At 46.9% G+C, this 25,647-nt stretch overlaps 3 protein-coding genes across 3 annotated transcripts in view; 1 reads left to right on the top strand and 2 right to left on the bottom strand.

The window, feature by feature from the left end:
• GABBR1 (gamma-aminobutyric acid type B receptor subunit 1) overlaps positions 1-10,222 on the top strand; it is a 68,740-nt gene extending 58,518 nt beyond the window's left edge. The window contains exons 16-22 of the mRNA XM_063291384.1: positions 150-266; positions 1,534-1,641; positions 4,736-4,829; positions 5,665-5,792; positions 6,655-6,783; positions 7,108-7,251; positions 8,320-10,222. Of these exons, the coding sequence (XP_063147454.1) occupies positions 150-266; positions 1,534-1,641; positions 4,736-4,829; positions 5,665-5,792; positions 6,655-6,783; positions 7,108-7,251; positions 8,320-8,562 (963 nt within the window). The 3' untranslated portion in view covers positions 8,563-10,222. The remainder of the gene's footprint in view (positions 1-149; positions 267-1,533; positions 1,642-4,735; positions 4,830-5,664; positions 5,793-6,654; positions 6,784-7,107; positions 7,252-8,319) is intronic.
• Positions 1-25,647, bottom strand: part of RPS5 (ribosomal protein S5) — a 52,145-nt gene that overhangs the window by 6,210 nt on the left and 20,288 nt on the right. The window lies entirely within an intron of this gene.
• Positions 13,842-21,097, bottom strand: RNF225 (ring finger protein 225). Its single transcript, XM_063296406.1, has 2 exons — positions 20,639-21,097; positions 13,842-14,809 (listed from the first exon to the last, which is right to left on the bottom strand). The coding sequence occupies exon 2, from the start codon at positions 14,692-14,694 to the stop codon at positions 13,975-13,977; it is 720 nt and encodes a 239-aa protein (XP_063152476.1). The 5' UTR covers positions 14,695-14,809; positions 20,639-21,097; the 3' UTR covers positions 13,842-13,974.

Below are 25,647 nucleotides of genomic sequence, written 5' to 3'. Positions count from 1 at the left end.
TGATTAAGAGCTCTGGGGAAGCTCTGACATCCTTTTGTGATGAGATATTCTAAGGAAGGTATTAACTTAACATGGATTTTGGAATTAGAAAAGTATGGCAGTAAAGGGTTCTCCTTTCTCACCATTCTTCCCCCCCCCCCCACCCGCAGGCTCGGCTTTGGCTCCTGGGTTTGGGCTTTAGCCTGGGCTACGGCAGCATGTTCACCAAGATCTGGTGGGTACACACCGTCTTCACTAAGAAGGAAGAGAAGAAGGAACGACGCAAGGTGCGTATTTGGTCTTGTTACCGCTCCATTTGAAGTAAGTAGTACGAGGAAAGAATTTGGGCGTAGCGTGTGATCCTTCTGAATGCTATGATTCTTTGGAACAATTCAGAATTGGCTTGGTGCCACACCAAGACAGAGCTGGCGACATGTGCTCAAAAGTCGCAAGGGTGCTGAGCAGCTCATCGTTATCTATTCCAAAGGAATTTGAGATCACACCATGCCCTTGTTCCACTTAAACTGTCGTTGGTGCGGATTAGTTTCCTACTCTACCAGATCCTCTGTCTTTCATATCTGGTGGGTGTATCCTTAGGTGAAAGGGTTTTACACAGCAGAGGTGCACAAATCTTAATAAAACCCAGGTGTTATTACACCCTTAGATCCGATCGGCTGCTGATTTGGAGGGGAGCGTGCCACTTTTGGGGTGGGGGGACTTGTAAATCTGATCTTGTAACCATACTTCGGAAAAGGCATAATCACGTTGCCACAGTTCCTCGGCCATGCACACCAGACTTTCTCTCTGTGTCCCTTGGCTCTTGTGGAAATGCTGCTGAACTTCGCTGTTTTGTAATAATTCTGATCTATTGCTTTACGGTGCTGTATTTTTATATTTATGTTTATAACTTTCCCAAGGAACTCTATCACTGGAGGTACAGAACTTAAGTTCATAGGCACACGGGAGACCGCCTTATACTGAATCAGACCACTGAGCCATCTAGCCTGGTCTTGTTGTGACTGGGAGGAGTTTCTCCAGCCTTCTGCAGGCAGCAGGGCTGAACCAGGATCATGCTGCCTGCAGACCAGGAATTTGGGGGGAAATACATTTGCATAACTTGCCTCCCAGAATATCTTTGTGTTGTCTTGTTTCTTACTTTAAGCCCACGTTTTCCACTACACTGTTGACACAAGCCCTTGGATTTCCCACACTTCCTCAACTTTTCTCAGTCTGATGCCTTCCAGATAACATTAACTTCAATGCTTATGAGAAACTGAAGACCAACCATCTAAAAGGCACCAGATTGGGGGAAACTGTAATCAAGAAGTAAGCATGTGAAATGGGTGCATGTTGTTTCCATAGTGCCCAATAATATGAGATAAAACATTGGGTAAATAATAGTTATTAATATTATAATGGACGATGGCTCCACGGCCTGAACCCTCAGGGCAGTTGAATTTGAGGTCTCTGGTATCTATGAAATGTCTTATATTCGACCGTGTCCCTTTGAGTGGGCTCAGCCCCCAGTTCTCTCTCTCCTTCTTCTTTTCACAGACTCTGGAACCCTGGAAACTCTATGCCACTGTTGGATTGCTTGTTGGGCTTGATTTTGTCATCTTGGCTATCTGGCAAATAGTTAACCCACTGAAACGCACAACAGAGGTAACATCCCAGGGTGGAATCACTTAAAAACAAGCTATAGGTCCATGGATTCCAGCTGACAGGGCCAATTGGTTGAAATGGTTGTCGGTACCTTCTGTGCTATGAATGAAATAACAATGAAAAAATGCCACGGAGCGTACAGGACTGCCTCTCTACTGTCAGCCCACAAGGCTTTAGGGAGTTAAACAGGCATCCACAAAATTTCGGTTAGCCTGAGCCACAAGGTCTATCTTTTCAGGAACAAAATATTGCTTTGTCGAACATACTAAGTATGCTTACCTATTCTTACATTAGAAACATCTTCAGAAGAAGATTCCACACTCCTGTTAAGTCAGTGTGGGGAACCTCATGGCCTTCCAAATGTTGCTATTTTTCAGTATCCCTCATCACTGACCCTGCAGGCTGAAGATTCTGGGAGTTCTTCGTAGTTCAGGAGCCACAAAGAGAACCACAAGTCCCATGTTACTGGAGGTGGTCCTCATCCCGCTTGACCACCTGTTTTTTTACAGAAAAACCAACAGTTGCAATCAAGGTTAAAGTCACTAGATTAGAAGCCAGGAGCCTGAGAGTTCTTTATCTGTTTATTTATTTGTTCATTATTTAAATTTATATCACCATCCATCTCCCCCAAAGGGGGACTCTAGCCCTGCCTTAGGCATGAAATCAGGTGAGTGACTTTGGGTCAGTCATTCTTTCTCTGCCCTAGGAAGAAGGCAATGGCAAATACCTTCTGAAAATGTTGGCAGGAAAACTGCATGGACTTGTCCATGCAGTCGCTGGGAGTCAGGGTTGGCTCGGTGGACCATAACAAAAGCAAGTGTTCATCCCAATGTATTGTAGAAAAGTTTGCCTCTCTCAGCTGACTATCTCACTCTCTCTTTCCTCCATGACCCAGATCCCCTGCTTCTTCCCTTCCTTAAACTATTCCCCCGTGATCCCCCATACATTCACTGCCTCTTGTTTTTTTGAGTCTTCTCCCTTCATGTCTGTGCTGGCTGCATTCACACGATACACTTGCCTTAATCATGGTTTAACCAATTAACTCAGCTTTTGGAGTTTGTACAGAAATCCCTACTTGCCCAGCCATCAGAGATAGTTGTAAGCACAGGTAGAAACTCTATGAACTAACCGTATCAACACTTAACCTGTGAGTCTGAGTTTTATAAGCTCTGGCTACTTAACGTTTAGAGCAGTGTTTCTCAACCTTGGCAACTTTCAGATGTGTGGACTTCATCTCCCAGAATTCCCCAGCCAGCCAGGGGAATTGGGATTGGGATTGGGATTCTGGGAGATGAAGTCCACACATCTGAAAGTTGCCAAGGTTGAGAAACACTGGTTTAGAGAAACATATTACTGGCCTTGATGTCTGCAGTTAGATACCATCCTTTCCGTATGTCCCTGCCACTTCTTCTCCTCTTCCATATAACAATCTGATGACATGATTGTTTTGCACCCTTGTTGCTTTCCTCTCCATTTTTGGCAGCTTTGTTCATCTCTTGATTGAATCATGATCCCCAGATGAGGGTGTATGGGGTTTAGTAAATTTTTCTGCTGTTGTATGAGATGGGATATATCTAAAGACCTGTCACAGGGTGGTTTCCTTCTTTTACAAAATGTCTTGGGACTTTGGCTCTGGGAAGGGGCTAAAACCTCAGTGTTCCTTCCCCCTGACCTAACAGTATATCCCATGGGAAGAGGAGCAAATGATCATGGTGAGGTACGGATGCAAGCTCTGCCCTTTTGCACATTCATCATGACATGGCATGCACATACTGTACGTAAGGGATGGAGCTTGCATGGTGATGTCACAACACCCATTTCCTCATTTTGATAAAACTGTCAGATCCTGCAGGTGCTTCTGCATCACACCTGCAGGGTGCCAGGAACCCGTAGAGCAGGCCGTGGCCGTTAAACTTCTGTAAAACCGGTTTGTTAGCAGATTCCTTTTTCCAAACTACATGTGACAGCCAGTGGTCTGTAATTTTGAGCTTGAAGCTACCCCAGTTAAGTATAAAGCAAGATGTGTAAAGACAGGCAGGTTAAGGTACAAAAGGTATGCGTGTGTGTGAGAGAGAGAATGCTGCTAACGTTCTTGCCAAGTTTTACTTAAGATTATTTTTCAGCTGGGCTCTTGTTCTTAGCTGAGAGAAGAAACCCGAAAGGGGAGGGTGAAGCAGGGCAAGGGAGATGGCCATGAGACCAAAACCTGTCCACATGTCTTTTTTGTGCTTCAAATTACAGCTTCACCCTCTCCCCCATCCTTCTTTATAGAAGAGAATATCTGGGGAGTCCTTGGTGCTCTCTGAGCTCAGTTGTTTACTTGCAGACATTTCATTACCTGACTAGGTAACATTGTCAGTGCGAGGGAGGGTGGGGTTTGCTCTCTGTTTATATACCGTAGCTTGCCCTGCCCGTGCTGGTGGGGATGTGGTTTTCTCCTTGGTAGTTCCTTGATTAGGGTATTTCTTTCTATGTGCTTCTTGATATTCTTCTTTACATGTGCTTGAGACAGGTATGTGTCTGCAATCACCTTGGCCCTTATAGCGCAGCCTTAAGAAATAGTTAGCAGTGTACCTTGCTGTTAGCCCTGATTCAGTTTACAGGTAGTCCTCCCTTAATTTGTTTAATGATGGTTCAGACTTATAACGGTGCTGAAAAAACTGACTTACAACCGGTGCTCACACGTACAACCGTCACAGCATTCCCATGGTCACATGAACACAATTTGGGCGCTCAGCAACTGGTTTGCATTTATGACTGTCTCAGCATTCCATGGTCACATGATCGCCATTTTCGACCTTCCCGGCTGACTTCCGGCAAGCAAAATCAATGGGGAACTGTGTGATTCACTTAACAACCATATGGCTTGCTTAACAACCGTGGCAATTTGCTTAATGACTGCTGGAAAAAAGATTGTAAAATCCAGTCAGATTCACTTAATGACCGCTTTGCTTAGCAACTAAAATGTGCATCTCAATTGTGGTCGTTAAGTGAGGACTACCTGTACGATCTGCCGTGGCTACGAAATCCTTTTTGGCAATTCAGCCTCCCAGCCTCCTCTGCTTCCAACATCTTCATCCTCTCTCCCCTGAAGGAATTTACCAAAGAGGAGCCTAAAAGTGACATTGACGTGCTGATCCTACCCAAGCTGGAGCACTGCAGTTCCGAAAAGATGAACACTTGGCTGGGTGAGCCTCTCCAGGAAAAGAAGGGTGTCTGGTTTTGCCCCAAGTCCACTTCCGCTCCTCATCCCAAGGTTTCGGCGTCCTTCCCTTCCTTTGGCTAGCCCTATAACCCCTTCCCAGCCTCACCTTAGTTTAGAACTGGGCAACTTGGGTCCCTTTCCCACATTCTGGGCCGAGGCTGGACGCTCTGAATGTTTGCCAGTTTCATGCCTACTGCCCGGTTGCCCCAGATATTCCTTCTGTACCTGCGTATTTTACCACTCCAGATACAATGGAGTGTCTGTAGCAAATTGGGCAGGAAGCGCCAGAGGGCTGAAGAGCCATGCAGGTGACGGGGGTGGAGACGTAGACTGGGACTGACTGGCGTCCTGGGGACACAGCCAGCCAGGTGGCTCTGCCAAGAATACTGGGCACAGATTGTGTACAATTTGGTGCCCTCTCCCATTGTTACATTTGATTTGTACTCAGTAATCGTTGCTGTTCTTACACTGTTTTGAAACTATTGCTGCTTAGACAACCCGGTACTTTCACTGCGATGGCCAGCAATTAGGCTACCTGGGAGTTTTGAGAGACTTCATCCTTGAGGGGTGGAGGCTGGTTTAAAGTCTTGTTAAAATCTGTGCTTTTAAAATTTCTTTCTTTTTAATCCTTGCTTACATATATTTCTCGTAAGCTTCCTTGAATGTTTCATAAAAGAAGTGAGCTATCCCACAAAGAGTGAGAGAGAGATTGAGGGAGGCAGAATCTACTGCCACCCTTCTGAGGCCTGTTCTCCCCGCTGCCCTTTCATTGGGATCTCTTCCCCTCCACCACCTCCACGTTTCTCCCTACCCAACAGGTATCTTCTATGGCTTCAAGGGGCTGCTGCTGCTTTTAGGAATCTTCCTTGCCTATGAGACAAAGGGAGTCTCCACAGAGAAGATCAATGACCACCGAGCTGTGGGCATGGCAATCTATAACGTGGCTGTGAGTAGCTTGTTTCTCATGACTGGCATCTCTGCCAGTTGACCTTCTGGGCCTGGCAGTGAGTACAAGCACCTAGAAGTGCTCAGTGTCTCCTGACTGCAAGAGCCTCAGGAGAAGGAGCAAGGTCTGGGCCAACATTCCTGCATTAGCAAGGATCAGAACAGGGACCGGGCCACTTCTAATTGTCACCACACTACAGTGCTCTTGGTTCTGGCCACTTTTGCCTCACACTGGCTGTATGCAACTGTATTCCTTTGTAAAGAGGAAGGAAGATGATCTTCACAGATAGGCAAGCTCTGTTGCCAAGGCAACAAGGGTTAAAACACTTTTTAAGTCCAGAACATCCAGATGATGTCTGGAAGTGGCTCAGACAAGACACCTCCCCAATTCACCAAACTATAAGAATGGGTAGGAAGCACAATCAGACTGGGAAGATTCTGTTATTATCGCCCATCGCAATAAAAGGGGTTTTAGCCTACCTGTGCAGTTGATTTCCTGCTGTGGTCTGCCTAGTGGGGCTGACACTTTTGGTGAGGGGGTTCTGAACATCTGGCTGCAGCTCAGTCAGGATCCCTTGCTTCCAGTGTTTATAGTGTTGCAGGGATCACCATCTGCTTTCGGGAAGCCATCTTGTCCTGTTGGATGACGTCACGGGTATTCTCTCTCCTTGCCCAGAGGGGCAGGGCGAGCCTTAAAGCCTACAAGCCAATGTCCTGAGAACTCCTACCCTGGCTGGGGAATTCTAGGAGTTGAAGTCCACACAGCTTAAAGTGGCCAGGGTTGTAAAACACTGCTGTAGGACTTCCTGGGTGTGTTTTCCGGTGCAAGCTCTCTAACTTCCTGGAGCCTCTCCCTCCTGTAGGTGCTGTGTCTTATCACGGCCCCCGTCACCATGATCCTCAGCAGTCAACAGGATGCTGCCTTTGCCTTTGCCTCACTCGCCATCGTCTTCTCCTCTTACATCACACTGGTTGTGCTGTTTGTGCCCAAGGTAAGTACTTCCCCTCTGATACTGCTTACGTCATTCTCTAGCCCAGTGTTTCTCAACCTCAGCAACTTTCAGATGTGTGGACTCCAACTCCCAGAATTCCCCAGCCAGCATGGGGAATTCTGGGAGCTGAGGTCCACACATCTGAAAGTTGCTGAGGTTGAGAAACACTGGGCTAGCCCATCCCGGAAAACGGCCTCCTCAGGAAGGGGGCTGAGAAAGTAGAGAGGCCCACCTGGCCTTCCGAGGTCAGAGTGTTTCCCGCTCTGGCTGTCCCGCTCAGTCCTTTCCTGACCAGGAGCTGCAGAAGTGTGGCGCTTGTTTCAGATGCGGCGCCTCATCACCCGGGGAGAATGGCAGTCCGAGCAGCAGGACACCATGAAGACCGGCTCATCCACCAACAACAACGAGGAGGAAAAATCGCGGATGCTGGAGAAAGAGAACCGTGAACTGGAGAAGATCATTGCTGAGGTGGGGACTGTATGTGACTTGTGGGGGGGCAATCTGGGGTGATGTTTGGCCCTTTGTCCTTCCTTGCATCTCCAATTATACCTTCTGCACAATGATAGAATGTGCAGGAGGGGACTTCCTTGGATCTGGAGGGAGAAGGCTTAGGGCAGAGGGCCAAGCCATGGTGGGAAGGCATGGGATTTCTTTCTACCCAACTTTTTGGGGGAGTTTCTTTCTTTACTCAGAATAGTGGGAAACTCCCTCAGGAGTGTTTTCTGGGATCATTGGTGGAGAATGCAACCCTGGAAGGGCAAATTGGCCGCACCTTCTATAAAGGCTAAGAACGTGGTACAACATTGCTTGCTGTTCATGAGCACCTTCTGAAATATTCTTAGAATGCAGGTAGTCTTCAACTTACAATCACAATTGGGACCGGAACTTCTATCACTAAGTGAGGCAGTCATTAAGTGAGTCATGCCCAACTTGATGACCTTTTTGCAGTGGTTGTTAAGTGAATCATGTGGTCATTAAGCAAATCTGGCTTCCCCCATTGGTTTTGCTTGTTGGAAACTGGCTGGGAAGTGGTGATCATGTGATCCTGGGATGCTGCAACTGTTGCAAATGCATACCAATTGCCAAGCGCCTGAATTCTGACCATGTGACTGCAGGGATGCTGCAATGGTCATAAGTCACTTTTTTCAGTGCCGTTGTAACTTCAAATGGTCACTAAATGAATGGTTGTAAGTCAAGGACTACCTGTATACTATTTTAGCAGTCCACAGGACTGAGTATAAAAGAACAGCAGGAGAATGGAGCTCCCTTTTCATTGCTGGGCAACCACCTTGGAAGTGAATCTGGTTTTTGGTGGTTTGTTGGGAGGGGTGGGGGCATTGCAGCTGCCTCCTCCCTGTACCTAAAGGACCAGGTGAGGGCAGATCCTCCTGGAGAAAATCTATCTATGTGGTCACTAAGAGTCAGCACCGACTTATGGCACATCATCCGTCCTCCTGGGCCAACCTCGGTCCCTTCCCCAGGATGCTGGGGGTCTTGTCCCATTGCTTCATATACCCTCCCTCCCTCCCCCCACAGAAAGAAGAGCGTGTCTCGGAGCTCCAGCAGCAGCTGAAAGAGCGGCAGCAACTGCGTTCCCGGCGGCGGTCCTCCAACTGCGTGGCTGACAACCATTTCAACAACTCGGCCTCAGCTTCAGCGGCCACCGGCCCCAACCTCTACCAGCCCAGCCTGCCTCTGGTCCGGTGCCTGGCGGCCGAGCAGCCCAAGTTGGGACGCAACAACTGTGACGGGAGCCGTGTCCACTTGCTCTACAAGTGAAGGACCTTGCAGATAGCCGGGGAGGGGGAGAGCGGGGACCTGCCTGGGTAGCCGGGCAGCGGGCATCTGGTGGGTAGGGGCTCTGTACAGCTGGCTGGGAAGGGGTCTTTTCCCAAAAGAAAGAGGAGGAAAGGAACCATAGTCCCTAGTCTTTGTAAAATACCTTCACGTCTGTCCACCTGCCTCCCCTGGAGGTGGAAACTGTGGAGAAGTTATTTTAGAAGCAGGGAATCCCAGGGACACCCACATCGACACTTTCCCCCATCACACGCACACCTCTCACTACTCTTCAAGCGTTACTGCCTGGGAGGGGAGCAACTGGAAGTGCGGCTGTTGTAAGGCAGGCCTCTCCATCCGTGGGTGTGTCTGCACACCGTATGCGCTTGCAGGAATAGGAGGGAAAGGAGGAAACACAGAACAAAAAGGAGCATTGAAAACTTGCGTGGTTTTTGCTCCTGTGTAAACTTACCTAGATTCAGATCCTGGTAGCTACAGCATACAGGGATACCAATTTTGTGTACAATCGAGTTGTGATGTGGCAATTGTATTGCGTTACTGATAGTCATATCATAGTTCACAAGGTCTTACTTACCCCAAGGTTTTTTTTTTCCTTTTTGCTGCAGCCTGATAGTTTGCAAAAATAGTCTTTAAAAGGGTCTATTTATCCCAAGCCAGCCTATAGCACAGTCTTCCTGCAGCAGATAGTTGTCTTCTAAGCATTTTGGTATGAAAGAATTTGTCTCATGTAACCCCAAAGAGTTCCATATGGTTGGATTGGAATGCATTGATTATGTACATTCAGTATCAAAAGCGATTAACTAGTTTCCCGGTCTGATTCTGGCTGCCAATACAAGCAACCACACAAATACACAACCTGGCTGGCTATGCCTAGAATGATATTGCAGATCATAATCAGGTCTCATTTTAACCTCTGCCAGCATTCCTGTACAATCATGGGACAGCGTGCAGTCACAGCTGGGCCGTATCTATGTGAAGAGTGAGGCAACAATGGAGGTGAAGGTTTAGAGTTAAAGGGAAAAATTCAGAAGGTGAAGGTGGAGCCCTCATTCAGGTATATGGGATACTGATGAGAGACAGGAAAGGAAACGTATCAGGTGGCTACACAGGATACACCCTGCCAATACTCTTGTAGCAGAGTTCTTAAGAAAGCAAGCACCATTACTTGGATAATAGGGGGTGGGCATTGCCTGATGTGAGAATGTTAGCTTGGAGTTGTTTCGACACGTTGCAGTTCTCTCTCAGCAACATCTGTTCTTGCTTGGAAGTGTGTCCGTCTTTTGCCAATGGCCCGTGGAGAATTGCTAGGCCATATTTAGTTGCCATTATTGCCATCATCTTGGCTCATCTACACAAGGAATATAAAGTGCTGGAGCTACAGTGAAGTCAAGGATTGGCTAGGTTGCTGATGAACATTAGGGAACTGGGGCCAACAGTCGGGTGAACATATGCACTTCTGCATGCATTATGCACACATGTGCCAGGTCCTCCCCATGCCTTTTCCATTTGGAGCACTTTATTGTCCCAGCAGATATGGAAAGCAATGGGTGCTGCCCGGGGTAGTGAGGGAAGCCCAGATGCCTGCCAGACCTTTCCCACCCAGTATAAAGATGTTCTTTAGTAAAATTACACCATAATGAAATGATGCCTGCGTGTCATCTGTGAACGGTATGAGTGTCTTCAACTTTAAGGTGCTGTCCTAACTCCAGCAACAACACGAGCCCTACACACAAAGTAACAAGGGATGGAGTGGGGGAATTCTGGGAGATTCATGAAAGCATTCCTGCCGCCATGTTTCTCTCCCAACTTATAGGTACAATCCATTCATTCTTATATAGGAAATGAATGCATGTTATTCCATGCCATGCAGCCATGGCTGGGAAATTCTGGGAGATGGTCCACACATCTTCAAATTGCCATGATTGAGAAACACTTCTCTGGAGTAACATACATTCATTTCCTATATAAGAATGTGTGGACTTCAACTCCCAGACTTCTAGGAGTTGAAGTCCACAATCTTCAAGTTGCCATGGTTGAGAAACACTGCTCCAGAGCATCTCAGTCTAGTACTGTCTAAATACTTTGGCTTATAAACTTGCTCCAGCTTTGAATATTAACCAAATTTGTTGGGAGTGATGGAAGGGCAGGTTGCTTGGCCCAAAAGTAAGTTTCACTGAGTTCGCATGGGTCCTCTTCCATGTAAGTTCATAAGAGATTACAGCCTATAGAGAAAAAACTGCTGGTGGGCTTGTAAAGTTCAGTAAAAGATTCTAGCCATTTAGTGCCAACCGTAACTGGCTTCTCCAGCAAATTTGTTAACCTAAGTTGTTTTTCTTAAAGCTCACGTTAGAGGTGGTGGGTATACTTGGACTAAGTGTTTCCAAATTGTCCTTATTACTTTAAAAGAAAAGCTGTTCAGTGGCACAAATACCTGACTGGAAAGGGGTGGGTGGCATGTTGGTAAAGCTTTGTCACTGCAGCAGAGCCAAGGAAGCGAAGGACTCTGGTCTGGGAAGCCTCTTTTAAAATACAGGCTTAGTCTCTGCAGATGAACAAACAGATGAATTAGCCCAGTAGCCTGAAGGCAAAGAGGATCATTGATCTAATAATGCCCAGCTCCTGGAGTTAAAACAGAGTGCTATGGAGAACGGCGAAGTAGCAGAGATTGATGGAGGTCCCGCAGGGCGGCACCAGGGCAGCACTCTTGCCTCATTGCTGCCAAGACTGAGTGCCAGGACAGTTCTCCATATGATTAGAAATTGGTCCATTCTTTTATATATTGTAGACCTTGATCGTCTAGAGACAAAATGTAAGACTTAAGTGGACAATTCTATGCCCTAGTTCAGGGGAAACCAGATAGGTAGGTTAGAAACTACCAAGAGCTTATATTACCTCAATTATCTGCTGGTCCAAAAGGCTTCTTCCCCATCAAAAAGGGACTCTTAGAATTTCCCGTTTGTAGTTGTTGAGGTATAAATTTGTATACTGGATTTAGAAGTTCAGGGTAATCGGCTTTCCTGCCACTGCAACATGCATCTGGCTCCCACCCTTCAAGGCATTAGGTTCTGCCTATGCTTGGACCAGCATTCCAACAAATGCAGTCAGGTAGAACCTGCAGGCTTGGTAAATAACTAAATAGCCTCCACAAGCAGACCAGGAGCCTTGATTTTGCCAACTTTGCTGTTCTATTGCAGTCTCTCTCAACCGTGGCAGCTTTAAGAATTCTGGGAATTGAAGTCCACACATCTTAAAAGCTGCCAAGGTTGAAAAACGCTGCTCTATTGCGTATGTCTTTCATCTATTTGTGAACTTAGAGAGTTTTAATACAGAAAATACTTACTTGAGGGAAAGGGAGAAGGCAAAGGAAAAATAAAAGCTATGCAAGAAAGGTATTCATCTAGCTCCATCAACAGCAATAATTAATCAAGATCTTATAAAAAATGCGTGAAATTTAGTTGGGCTTCAGGTGTCAGTCGTAGGAGATGAGTTACCGGAGATGACTTTGCTCAGCTCATAGTCAACCATAAGGAGAGAAAAACTACATTATAAATCCAGAGCAAGTCCTCAAGACATTCTTAAGAAATCTGTGAAAGTCTTTTAATGATTCTTTGTGATTGCAGACAACACATTAAAAAAGATTAAACTTCTTAGGACAACAGGCATAGAATTCTAGGCTTTTGGACTTCATTTCTAAATACCAAATTCTAAACGGCTGGCCAATCTTTTTAAAAATTAGTATTATTTTTCCAATAGAGCAGATTTCCTCTGCAGGATGGTGAAACAGCTTTGAGGGGTATCTGAGAATGAGGTACTCCTGCTACAGAGCCCCCTCCCCCCAGCAAAAACAGAGTAATTTCTAGGGCACAAACCCTGAAGAGTGCAAAATTCTATCATTCTTACTTCCTTAACCAATCCTTCCTGTTGCATTTCATACAGTAATTTGACCCATATTAATTGCCCATAACTGTTTCCCACTTTATCTGCTGATCTATGCATTTTCTGGTGCTATTAAAGACAAAGGCACAGAGCAGGATGTCTTTGTTTTTCCCTAGCCAATTTATAACCATAATCCACTAAGAAATATGGCTCTGAGCTGGAGATAAAACCTCCAAGCCCAAACCACAGGCTGCCTTTGTGCAGCCCCCTTCCCACCCCCTTGCTTCTCTCCCCCCATCCTAAATACCGGTCTTGTGCCTTTGTAGCCATACAGCAAGTAGCTCAGAGCAGGTAAAGCCCCCTCCCTTTGCAACATCTCTGATGTTAGGAAAACACTGGCTACTTGGATTCCTGCTCACCATGCAGCTGTTCGGGCCCCAAAAGATTGGATGAAAACGAGGTAGCAAAACAAGCAAGAAGCAGGAAGTGTTACTCCATTGTCCTTCATTGTGATCCACAAGACTTGAGACCTATATTCATACTGGCCAGAACTCCAGAGCAGCATCAACAGTTAATCCCACTTTAGCATCTTTGGCAAGGTGCCTACTGCCCACCACCACAGCCAAGTGGATTTCTTTGCCAAGCTGCTCCTGCAAGGAGTCTAGCCTGGGCCCAGGAGGAGAGGATACAGCAAACAAAGCAGCACCCAGAACAGTGACCCAACCAAGTGCAGCTGCCCAGGAAAAGGACCCCTTGCAAAGAATCCTCAATCCCTGGAAATGATGGCCAGATCCAGCTGTGAAGCAGAACCGCAGAGTAGATTCCACCAGCTGTTCAAGGGGAGAGGGCAGCGGAAATGTCTTCATTTGCCTCTCTCTAAGCATGTGTTCTAAGAGTTTTACCCCATCATATTCTGTGCTGTATTACATTTCTGATTGAAGAAAGAGTTTCAAGCTGGCAGCTCCTTGGTCACCTAAAACGTTGCTCCCCATTCCTCATCTGGAATGATATTCTCCTGTCTGGCATCTGCATCTGACTACAACTTCCTGGAGGGGATGGCGGTCGTAAACCAGCATGTCTGGAGGGCACCAGGTTAAGGAAGGCTGGCAACATTTTAACAGCATAGTGTATCTCTGCCAAGGCAACAGTTAAGGTGGATTAATATGTTTCCCTTCCACCGAGAACTTGTAACATGCTCTGTTTTTCCACCAGCCTGCTCCTGTGGGCAATAAAACAGTGAAGGGGCAACTTCAGTCTCTCCATTTCACCTAAAGATGAGACGCAGGTGGGTGGCTGTAAGGGAAGTTCCAGAAGAAGTCCAAACAGCAATTTGCCAGTAAAGTGCTGGTGCAGCAGCCTCCGGTGATGAAAAGGATTAGCAGAGTTAAGCTTTATCTTCCCATCCCTCCTATGCCTGGCAGCCGGAGGTGGCCAGGTAGTTTCTGGAGAATCTGAAACTACCGGTGACACAATCACAACAAATGGATGCTGGAAGGGCAGGAAGCCCATCTCTTCGCGTTAGGACAGGGAAAAACTAACTGGGTGGGACTGGTTTCCCCCAGACCCTAAGCTGTGATTTGATTGGGGATGTCCTCCAACTGAAATGTACATAGAAGGCATCATAAAAATATAGATGCCACAGACCACCAAGGCAATCGTGACTAGCAAAGCGACTGCCAGAGCAACGTAGAAGGGCCACCCCGAGAGGGCCAGTCTTCGGACTGATCCCGGGGGTGGAGGCCTCCCAACATCTACACTCAAGCTGACTGTGTTGAGGGGTGGCCCCAGCTTTGACCCAACTTGAGCCCTGCTTTTACTTCCCCCCGGCAGGTATAGCAAACCCCGCTGACGATCAAAGCGTACTGAGCCAGGGGGCACCGGCATCAAGGTGAGCTGCTCCAGCAGGTCCCAGCGGGTTGGAAGGCCTGGCAGGCCCTTGCGGGAGGGCAAGGTGGTAGGTGCCCGGCAGATGGGGCAGGTGATGGCATTGACATCTTCTGAGGAGACATTGATGCGGGCCAGGCACTCCAGGCAGAAGACGTGGCCGCAGCTCAGCTCCTTTGGCAATTTGAAGAGCTGGTCATAAGGAGTGAAGCAAATAACGCAGTCCAAGGGGCTGGGCTCAGTGTTGGCACTTTCGTCCTTGCAATCCGCTGCTTCCTCCTTGCAATCTGAGCGTGGGATTGAGGATTCAGGCTGGAAACTGATGTTGTGGTGGGCCATGGCGTCTCTGACCATTGCGCTGGGCCCAAAGGCTGAAGGACCAAAAGCTGAGGGACTCCGGTGTCGTGCCTCAACAGCCCATGGAAATTCAGCCGCTTCAGAGGAGCTGGTCAGGCCTGTGTTGACATTTCTAAGAAGGACAAAAAGAGGACAAAAGTCTAGCCCTGATGATAACAGGTTCCCAAACCACAAATGTACCAAGCGCAATGCCACCTTTGTCAAGTAGATTCAAAGGGAGGTGCTCCAATTTATCTGCAGATACCAAGATAAGATATTAAAACAGGTGAAGAATTGCAAATCATAGCAGCTTTCAAACAGCACAGCCCCACCCAGGGGAAGACATTTTTTTTTCTTTTGAACATGCAGTTTTTGTGATAGAAGTTATGCCTGTTGCCATCAAGGGCTCAAATTAGTAATGCTTGTCAACGCCCAAACTTAGTCACCACAGACTATAGGTGGCTCTGTCTAGAAGTTACATGTGAAACAGATCAAAATCCTTCTGCTCATTTTCTTATTGCAGAAATGGTTCACAGGACTTAAGAGCTGCTAACACCTCCCTGGCCTCATCTTCAGCATCCCTAGATCACCGACTACATTTTGGACTTTTTTGCTATCTTTGTGTGTGCCCGCTTCAACTCAGTCTTGACTCCTGGTGACCACCCGGACAAGTCCATACAGTTTTCTTGGCAACATTCTTGAAAGTTGTTTGCTGCTGCCTTCATCTAGGACTGAGAGAGAAGCCCAAAGCCTAAGGCAGGACTAGAACTCAGTGTCTCCTAGTTTCTAGCCCAGCACCTTTAACCACTACACCAAACTGGCTCTCTTTGCTATCATAGTCCAAAGATACTTTGCTGTTCCTGCCCTTAAATGGCAGCTGTATCAGCTCCTCTCCTCTCCTCTTTTCCTCATGGTAGACGCTATTATTCCTCTACCCCAATCTCTCATATTCCTAACCATCTAGATCAGTGTTTCTCGACCTTGGCAACTTGAAGATGTGTGGACTTCAACTCCCAGAATTCCCCAGCCAGCGTGGGGGATTGAAGATGTCCACACATCTTCAAGCTGCCAAGGTTGAGAAACACTGATCTAGTTCCTTAGCAGTTCTCCCGACATTATCCTGATTAATATTCTATGACACAGTTCTTTTCTAGCCCTAAACCTTTCATTGCTTTTGCAACCTCAGCCTTAGAAGAGACTTCTTGTAGATCCAAAGGACAAGAATATGATCTAAATTAGCAACATACACCTTGCTGCATTGCTGTGGAAAAGACCAGGGAAAAACAATGCAGATGATTAGAGAAACTGCTCCATCAATTATTTTTCATTGAGCAACTGACTTCTCAACTGCGTAACAAATGTGGTGTGACTGAGAAATAAGGGGCATTTCCAAAAAATGATGATACGACTTGATATTTAGAAACTACAGCCAGCAAGTTTTCAAGTTGCACATACGCATCTTAAGAGAAAGGGACTGAAAAAGAAACCTATATTAAAATGTTATGGCTGATGTTAATGTCTGGTAGAAACTAGCTTTGGATGGTTCAGACTTTCAGTTTTGCACTCAATCTGTTGGTGGAACACCTGTAGACAGGAAAGTAATAAGAGTTTTGGATACTCAGCCAGTTTGCAAATATTTTCTGCCTGTTCAAATTCTTGTTCAGAGTACACTAGGGCCACATTCAATTGGCAACAGAGGTAAACATGGCCTTGCTTTGGTCATAACACCCCAAGCACTTAGAGCAAACAGCAACATTTATGGGCTCTCTTGTATTAACTCCTAACACCTAGACTGGTGCAGGAGGTAGAACAATGCTTTACAAATTAGTGCGCATTAAAATATTTTTTTATCTCTAATCCAAAGGACTCTAGCCAAAGCAACAGTTAAACTAAGTAGAACTTTTGTATCCGCAAAAAAAAAAAGAGCAGGTATATTTTATTGCTGAGCCCAAGGTTTAAATCAGGTTTTATACTGACAGTCAGAAAAAAGGCAAAAATATGTTTGTTTTCCCCTTTCCCCAGCCAAATACATGAAAAACATCTCCCTTCCTCTGGGTTCTTCTGGCCTAGCTAAATGCTTAAATCTTTCCCTCCCAACCTTCTGCTTCTCTGCAGCCTAGCAAGTGTTGTTCTACCAATGGCCCTAATGCTCGTTTCAGCATTACATCACGTTTGAGTTCTTTTGAGCTATTTTGACCCATGGAATTTCGTTCTGAAAAAATAACCTCTTAAAAATTAAGGAAGAGGCCATCAGTTAAGAGACCTCAGTCATAAGATTGCTGATTGAGAAGAAGGGAAAGAGTTCTTGTGGTTTTAACAGCTGCCTGATCGACAGTTTTCACAGAAAGCAAGTAAGGATGATCACTGCTAAAGTTTCCGTGGCAAGCTACTGTTAAAGGTCCAATGGCAAGAGCTGGTTTTTAAAAACTAGCCATTCTCATGTATGCACATCTAGCCTAACCTTCCATTTGTGGGGCTGGAAGTTCCACATCAGAAGAACCGCTGAACCAGAATGACACAACTTCCTACCGTTTGCCAGAAGAGTTCCTTTTAGCCTTGCAACAATCTTGGATCAATTTCCAGAGAGCCACACAGCCATGTTATGTTATGCGCTAGAGCAAAAATGGTAATGACTGACCAATCTAAGGTATAATCTATTTAATTTTGAGTAAAACAGGAAGTATTTGTGCTGTTGAAAGCCAAGGGTGGAGATGGCTCTCTTACTGAAATATATACCAAGTCTAACACAAGAGCCAGTTTGGTTTAGTGAAGGCACCAGGCTAGAAACCAGGAGACTGCAAGTTCTAGTCCTGCCTTAGGCACGAAGCCAGCTGGGCGACCTTGAGCCTGTCACCCTCGCTCAGCCCAAGGAAGGAGGCAAGGGGAAACTACTTCCGAAAAATCTTGCCAAGAAAACCGCAGGGACTTGTGCAGGCACTTGCCAGGACTTAACACCGACGCAAAGGCGCACGCGCACACACACAAGTCTAATACAGTTCTAAAGCTACTTTTCCTAATCTGGTGCCCCGGAAGTCCATCTAGAACATCCCCTCCAATTTATTTTTTACCCTCCAGAGTGTACCCTGAGAGTGGGGAATACAGAAACTCCTGTCTGCAGGAAAGGGGGAGATCATTTGGCCATTTTTTATCTTCCTTCTGCAGCCTCCAGCACAACTTGTATCTTCTGGATCACTTTTGGAGGATGCCCAGCAGGTTGCAAAGGGCAGAAGGCAGTGCAGAGAGATAGTCATCTTCTACTGCATTGGATGAGAAGGAAGGAAAACTTCCTCCATGAGAAATTTTCAGCAGCAATTCAAAATAGTCTTCACTGGTGCTTAAACATAAAGGGGGAGGTTTTGGGCTGCCCAGCCCGGTAGCATTCAGGGATGTGCGATAGGGACAAGACGCACACACTCCCCCACTCCCAGATTCAGTTCCAAGAGCAACTGGAGAATAGACGGGCTCTAGAAAGAATGGTAACGTCGGCAAGTCATTCTACCAATGGTCAACCATCCCCATGTACTGTACTGTAGGAACAAAAGAGGAATGGCCACTAGTCAATAGGGATGCGTGGAAAATAGGATTGTTGGACTCTGTCATTTCAGTTTAGATTTCATTTGGGAAAGCTAATTTTACTGATTGCCTGGGGATGTTTCCTGTATAACTTGGCATGAATGGGAGAGATTCCCCAATGGCATCATTATCTTGAGTAAGCAATAATGCCTGGTCTCACCTTAGTATAACACTGGGGCAGGAAAGCCATGATTATCCCAACCCCTCAGATCTGTCAAAAATCCAGATGACCACTAGATGGCATCAAAGAGTTTATCTGACACCATCTAGTGGCAGTCTGGATTTTTGCAGTCCAGATCTTGCCACCTTAGGGCAGAGGAATACGTAGCCTCAACAAAAGAGGTAGTTAATAAATAATAAAGGAACCAACTAGTGTACCCTGCCACCTGAATCCATTATTTTCTCTAATTCAGGAATTGTGGACCTTCAGCTCTTGCAAAAATCCAGTTCTCAGCCAAGCCTTCACCAACACGGGCACTGCGGAGGAAGGCTGCATGGATAGGTCAGCAACATCTGGAGGGCTGTAGGTTCTTCACCCCTGCTTTAATGGTATTTTCTCTTATTCACCAGCTTTGCAAATGGAGAAACATGGAACATGTGAAGCTGCCTGATTCCAAGTGTTCATTGGCAGTAGTTTTCCAGGTTTCAGACCAGAGTCCTTCTCAGCCCCACCATAGCAGGGCGCACTCTTCCACAGGGATATGGATCTTCTCTGAGTGGTTTGATCAGAAACAGAAACCAGGGTGGCCTCAAAAAATCTGGGCAAGTTGGAGTATTGATCAGCAACTCATCAGCATGCAAGAGCACTGACAATCTTGACAGCATATCAGCTTCTTAGAAGGTTATGGAAAAGGCAAGTAGAAGGCCAGCTGTCTGTCTGGGTGGACAGGCACTGCACTCTGATCAAGACAGATCCCCTGGGAAAGCTGGAGCATCCCTCAAGTGAAGGATTGGGGAGGCAAAGACAGCATTCAACTTCGACCAGGAATTCTCCACACTTGGCAACTTGAAAACCCTGGTATGCTCAGCCTTTGCAGATCACCGGGTTTCATCCCCCAACAGCTGCCACCTGGAGCCTTCTCAAAAGGCTTCCGAAGAATGATGTTCTTCCTGCATTGGTCCTTCAACAGGGACAGGCACATGCCAGGGAGAACAGGACAAACCAGGCATGGCCACAGCAGCTCTCGCAGGCATTTCCTAAGGGTGAGGCTGGGGGATTTGGGGCTTCAAGCCAAGAAGGAGCTTGTCTCTGTCTCTTGAGCCCATTTTTATACTAGCACCTGAAAGCATTGCAGTCTCTGGACACAGGTGAGTCAAAGAGACAGAACTGAAAGGTGACTGCTCCCTCTGCAGGGATTCTTGGAGTCCAAATTCCCCAGCGGGTTACCTTATTTTCAGATCCTGCTTCCAGGTCCAGTACTATACTGTATGGAACACATGAAAGAGTGTGTGAGAGGGAGAATGCCTCTGAGCATAAGTGGAATGCAGTATTCTTGTGGCATGGAAGAGCTACATAGATCTTCTATAACCAGCATGGGATTTGCTAGAAGATGGGGCTTCCAAGCAGCCTGGGCTCCAGTGCATCTAATTTGGGGGGTGTTACCTCTCCTGAGCCTTAGTTGAGGGCTTGGCTGTTTGGTTTCGGCTGGGTCCCCGAATGGGAGTCTTCCCAGGAATCCCTAAGATGTAGGCTAGACCAGGAAGCTGAAAACATCTGCAAGAAAACAACGAGGCTCAGAGAGCACCAAGGACTCCACTGAAAACCATCCGCAAAGAGGCAAATCCCTTCTGTACTCTTGAGGAGAAAGGCGCGCAGCTGAGTCCATGACATCTAAAGGAGGTGAGCTCAACTTCAGGTATCAGCGCGGAATGAAAAGCAACCACTTCCTCTCAGTCAAAGCCCCTAGGAGCTGATTCCAACTTTTCAGTTACTAGCAGAAATTGTCTTCCGAGGCTTTCCTGCACCCATGAGGACTAGCAACATGCCCCTTTGAAACACTGTCGCTTGGTATTCCATAGTTGTCTCCCAAGAAGCAGCTTGAAATTTGGCAGATCCAAATCAGGCACGGCAGGCACGGCATTTCCCATGGTGTAAAACAAACGCAAAGCTCGGAGGGGGCCGTGGGGCCCTGGAAAGCCCCTAAGGGCATCCTTAGTACCCGGTCCCCCACCCCTTGTGGGACAAAGGCACTTCCCGCGATAGGAATGTTTCCAGCGACATTTGGCCTTAGTTGCCATATGGAGCTGCTCCCAGCTCCCCCAGTGAGAAAGCCCGCCGGCCCCACCGCGGGAGGTGTCCGCTCCCCCACTTGACCTTCTGCCTGACTCCCAAGGCCTCTGCAAGGCCGAAGCTGCCCGCCCCACGGCCGGTGCGCCGGCCAAGTCTTACCCGTCTCAAGGCGCAGAAGGGCCTCCCGGAGCCGCCGCGCGGCAGCTGCTCTGCTCTCGGTCCCACAGTGCTGCCGGCTTTTTCTGCCTCGCCTCCGCAGCCGTCTCCGGCTGCCGTTCGCTCTTAGCCACTCCCTGCCCCTGGAATCTGCCCCCTGGAGAGAACGTATTCCTCGGGCACACCCCGTCTTAGGGCTCCACCTGCTGCGGGGTGACCGAGCCGGTGCCGCCGCATTCTCTCCCGGAGGAGCCCGCGCGTAACCCGCCGCCACAGCGCCCGCATGTGCTCGCCGACCCTCATCCCCGGCCAGGTGCGGATTTATGACCCCTTTCTCCCACCCAAGGCTCTTCGGGCCCCTCTTCGTAGGAAACCGCTCCTGGTGGAGGGCCCAGTTGCAAATCCAGGAGCGTCTCCTCACCAGACAGACCTAAGCGTGTGTCTTTCCCGCCTTCGAGGCAGGGGACGCGCCCTGCGGATAGCCTGCGTTCCGGAAGATGGTTTGCCCTCTGTCCTTCTGACGGGGCTTGCCGATTGCAGTCATAATTCCAGAAGCCTGCCTGGCCGCCTTGCTGCAGTCAGAGTCCGTGCAGCCCAGCGCGTTAGAAATCCTCCACTCCGTAACAAACCCTCGCAGGAGAACGGGCGTTACGTTTCCGGAGTTTGCTGCTGGAATTTTTCCAGGCCCGTTGGCTGCACACCGGAGCCCCTGGCACCTACCTAAGGGATCCAACTTCCTCTGCGAGACTTAGAGGTTGGGTTCAAACAACACACTTACACATGGTTCACCTAATCACGGTTTACTTAGTAAAATCGATTTGGGGAGGGGGTGTATAACACACTGAGTCAACCAGAAATTAATTACACAGGGTGGCCTTTTTGCACAGCAAACTGGTTGTTCGAATACTGTACCACATTTCTTACCTTAACACATTTTTAAAATTTGCCTGAGACGCTGAACCATGAACCAACCCAATGGGCTGCATTCAAACCACGTCCTAAGCCAGAAACCTAACCCAGTTTAGTATGTGGTATGAACTAGGCCAGAGAGTAACAGAGCAGTGAAGCTGACAAATTAGCAGTCATGTGTTTGGTTAGAAGGCATAGATTCGGCTGCAAACATCAGGGAACCTCATAGAGCAGCAGATACAATAGCTGTGTTTGCCCAACACACAGTTTACTCAATCAGCCCAATTTTCAGGGTTTTCATGACACGCTGAACTTACAGATTACATGTTAGTATAGAATGTAGTTGGCCAGAATGAGTATAAAGTGAGGACAGCTGCGGCCTCTGCCTTCAAAGTCACGCACTTGAAACATAGAGGAAGAGGGAAAAAAATGTGGGTATATGTAACTTTATAAATAGCAAATGTGGGTTCAGGCCCTGCAAAATGACAAAACCAGTAAATAGCCAAATAGTTTTTTCAGTTATTACTTTAAAAATATATTTTACTACAGGCACCAGGAGAGTCCAAGGATTTGTTAGTACCCAAAGTCTTTGTAATTAGTATCATACAGAGGCAACATTACTTTTTTATGAAACAACTGGGTAAAATGGCATTTTGTTTCTGTAAGTAAAGAGATGAAAGACACTTTTTTTACTGGTAATATGATGTTTTTGTCAAGTTCCCAGTCTCTAAGAGAATTGTTCAGGCATCCACAGGGTGGGTCAAAAAAGTCAACGTGGTGGCATGATTGTACAGTCAAAGCCCTATCTTTTTTATGACGCATTGGACGCGTTTGTTGTTGTTTATTCGTTTAGTCGCTTCCGACTCTTCGTGACTTCATGGACCAGCCCACGCCAGAGCTTCCTGTCGGTCGTCAACACCCCCAGCTCCCCCAGGGACGAGTCCGTCACCTCTAGAATATCATCCATCCACCTTGCCCTTGGGCGGCCCCTCTTCCTTTTGCCCTCCGCTCTCCCTAGCATCAGCATCTTCTCCAGGGTGTCCTGTTTTCTCATTATGCGGCCAAAGTATTTCAGTTTTGCCTTTAATATCATTCCCTCAAGTGAGCAGTCTGGCTTTATTTCCTGGAGGATGGACTGGTTTGATCTTCTTGCAGTCCAAGGCACTCTCAGAATTTTCCTCCAACACCACAGTTCAAAAGCATCGATCTTCCTTCTCTCAGCCTTCCTTATGGTCCAGCTCTCGCAGCCATATGTTACTACGGGGAACACCATTGCTTTAACTATGCGGACCTTTGTTGTCAGTGTGATGTCTCTGCTCTTGACTATTTTATCGAGATTGGTCATTGCTCTTCTCCCAAGGATTAAGCGTCTTCTGATTTCCTGACTGCAGTCAGCATCTGCAGTAATCTTCGCACCTAGAAATACAAAGTCTTTCACTGCTTCTACATTTTCTCCCTCTATTTGCCAGTTATCCATCAAGCTGGTTGCCATAATCTTGGTTTTTTTGAGGTTTAGCTGCAAACCAGCTTTTGCACTTTCTTCTTTCACCTTCATCATAAGGCTCCTCAGTTCCTCTTCGCTTTCAGCCATCAAAGTGGTATCATCTGCATATCTGAGATTGTTAATGTTTCTTCCAGCGATTTTAACTCCAGCCTTGGATTCCTCAAGCCCAGCATGTTGCATGATGTGTTCTGCGTACAAGTTGAATAGGTAGGGTGAGAGGATACAGCCCTGCCGTACTCCTTTCCCAATCTTAAACCAGTCCGTTGTTCCGTGGTCTGTTCTTACTGTTGCTACTTGGTCGTTATACAGATTCTTCAGGAGGCATACAAAATGACTTGGTATCCCCATACCACTAAGAACTTGCCACAATTTGTTATGGTCCACACAGTCAAAGGCTTTAGAATAGTCAATAAAACAGAAATAGATGTTTTTCTGAAACTCCCTGGCTTTTTCCATTATCCATCGGATATTGGCAATTTGGTCCCTAGTTCCTCTGCCTTTTCTAAACCCAGCTTGTACATCTGGCAATTCTCGCTCCATGAGTTGCTGAAGTCTACCTTGCAGGATCTTGAGCATTACCTTACTGGCATGTGAAATGAGTGCCACTGTTCGATAGTTTGAACGTTCTTTAGTGTTTCCCTTTTTTGGTATGGGGATATAACTTGATTTTTTCCAGTCTGATGGCCATTCTTGTGTTTTCCAAATTTGCTGGCATATAGCATGCATTACCTTGACAGCATCATCTTGCAAGATTTTGAACAGTTCAGCTGGGATGCCATCGTCTCCTGCTGCCTTGTTATTAGCAATGCTTCTTAAGGCCCACTCAACCTCACTCTTCAGGATGTCTGGCTCTAGCTCACTGACCACACCGTCAAAGCTATCCCCGATATTGTTATCCTTCCTATACAGGTCTTCTGTATATTCTTGCCACCTTTTCTTGATCTCTTCTTCTTCTGTTAGGTCCTTGCCATCTTTGTTTTTGATCATACCCATTTTGGCCTGGAATTTACCTCCGATGTTTCTAATTTTCTGGAAGAAGTCTCTTGTCCTTTCTATTCTATTGTCTTCTTCCACTTCCGCGCATTGCTTGTTTAAAAATAATTCCTTATCTCTTCTGGCTAACCTCTGGAATTTTGCATTTAATTGGGCATATCTCCCCCTATCACTGTTGCCTTTTGCTTTCCTTCTTTCTTGGGCTACTTCTAGTATCTCAACAGACAGCCATTTTGCCTTCTTGGTTTTCTCTTTCTTTGGGATGTATTTTGTTGCCGCCTCTTGAACAATGTTGCGGACTTCTGTCCATAGTTCTTCCGGGACCCTATCTACTAAGTCCAGTCCCTTAAATCTGTTCTTCACCTCCACTGCATATTCCTTAGGAATATTAGTGAGCTCATATCTAGCTGATCTGTGGGTCTTCCCTAATCTCTTTAGTCTGATCCTAAATTGTGCAAGAAGAAGTTCGTGATCTGAACTACAGTCAGCTCCAGGTCTTGTTTTTACCGACTGTATAGATGTCTGCCACCTTTGGCTGCAAAGGATGTAGTCAATCTGATTTTGGTGTTGTCCATCTGGGGAAGTCCATGTATAAAGCCGTCTCTTAGGTTGCTGGAAGAGAGTGTTTGTTATGCACATTCAGCAAAGGATCGTTACCTTGCCGTGGTGCTGGAGCTTGAGCACCTCAATGATGCCATGAGCTAAACCATGAAGGGCCACCCAAGACGGGAAGGTCATGACAGAGAGGTCAGACTAAACGCGATCCCTGGGGAAGGTAATGGTAACCCACCCCAGTATTCTTGCCGTGAAAACTAAATGGATCGGTACAACCAGAGATATGTTGGTATACCATCGGAAGATGAGACCCCCAGGTCGGAAGATGGTCAAAATGCTACTGGGGAGGAACAGAGGATGAGTTCAACTAGCCCCAGACGTGATGACGCAGCTAGCTCAAAGCCGAAAGGACGGCTAGCGGCCGACGGTGCTGGTGGTGAACAGCGAATCCGATGTTCTAAGGATCAACACACCATTGGAACCTGGAATGTAAGATCTATGAGCCAGGACAAATTGGATGTGGCTATTGGTGAGATGTCAAGATTAAAGATAGACATTCTGGGCGTCAGTGAACTGAAATGGACTGGAATGGGCCACTTCACATCAAATGACCACCGGATCTACTACTGTGGACAAGAGGACCACAGAAGAAATGGAGTAGCCTTCATAATTAATAGTAAAGTGGCTAAAGCAGTGCTTGGATACAATCCAAAAAACGATAGAATGATCTCCATTCAAATTCAGGGCAAGCCATCTAACATCACAGTGATCCAAATATACGCCCCAACCACAGATGCTGAAGAAGCTGAAGTAGAGCAGTTCTATGAGGATCTGCAGCACCTACTGGACAGCACACCTAAAAGAGATGTTATTTTCATCACAGGAAACTGGAATGCTAAGGTGGGCAGTCAAATGACACCTGGAATGACAGGTAAGCATGGCCTGGGAGAACAAAATGAAGCAGGACACAGGCTGATAGAATTTTGCCAAGACAACTCAATGTGCATAACAAACACTCTCTTCCAGCAACCTAAGAGACGGATGCATTGCA

This window comes from Candoia aspera, chromosome 2 (assembly GCF_035149785.1).
Source record: "Candoia aspera isolate rCanAsp1 chromosome 2, rCanAsp1.hap2, whole genome shotgun sequence".
In the NCBI taxonomy this organism is placed as follows: Eukaryota; Metazoa; Chordata; class Lepidosauria; order Squamata; family Boidae; genus Candoia; species Candoia aspera.
The sequence above is the reverse complement of the archived record's forward strand: the minus strand, read 5'-3'. Positions and strand labels throughout refer to the sequence as shown.

Excerpts from the sequence above, each read along its gene's own strand:
- RNF225 (XM_063296406.1), bottom strand. The coding sequence starts at position 14,694 with ATGGTCAGAGACGCCATGGCCCACCACAACATCAGTTTCCAGCCTGAA.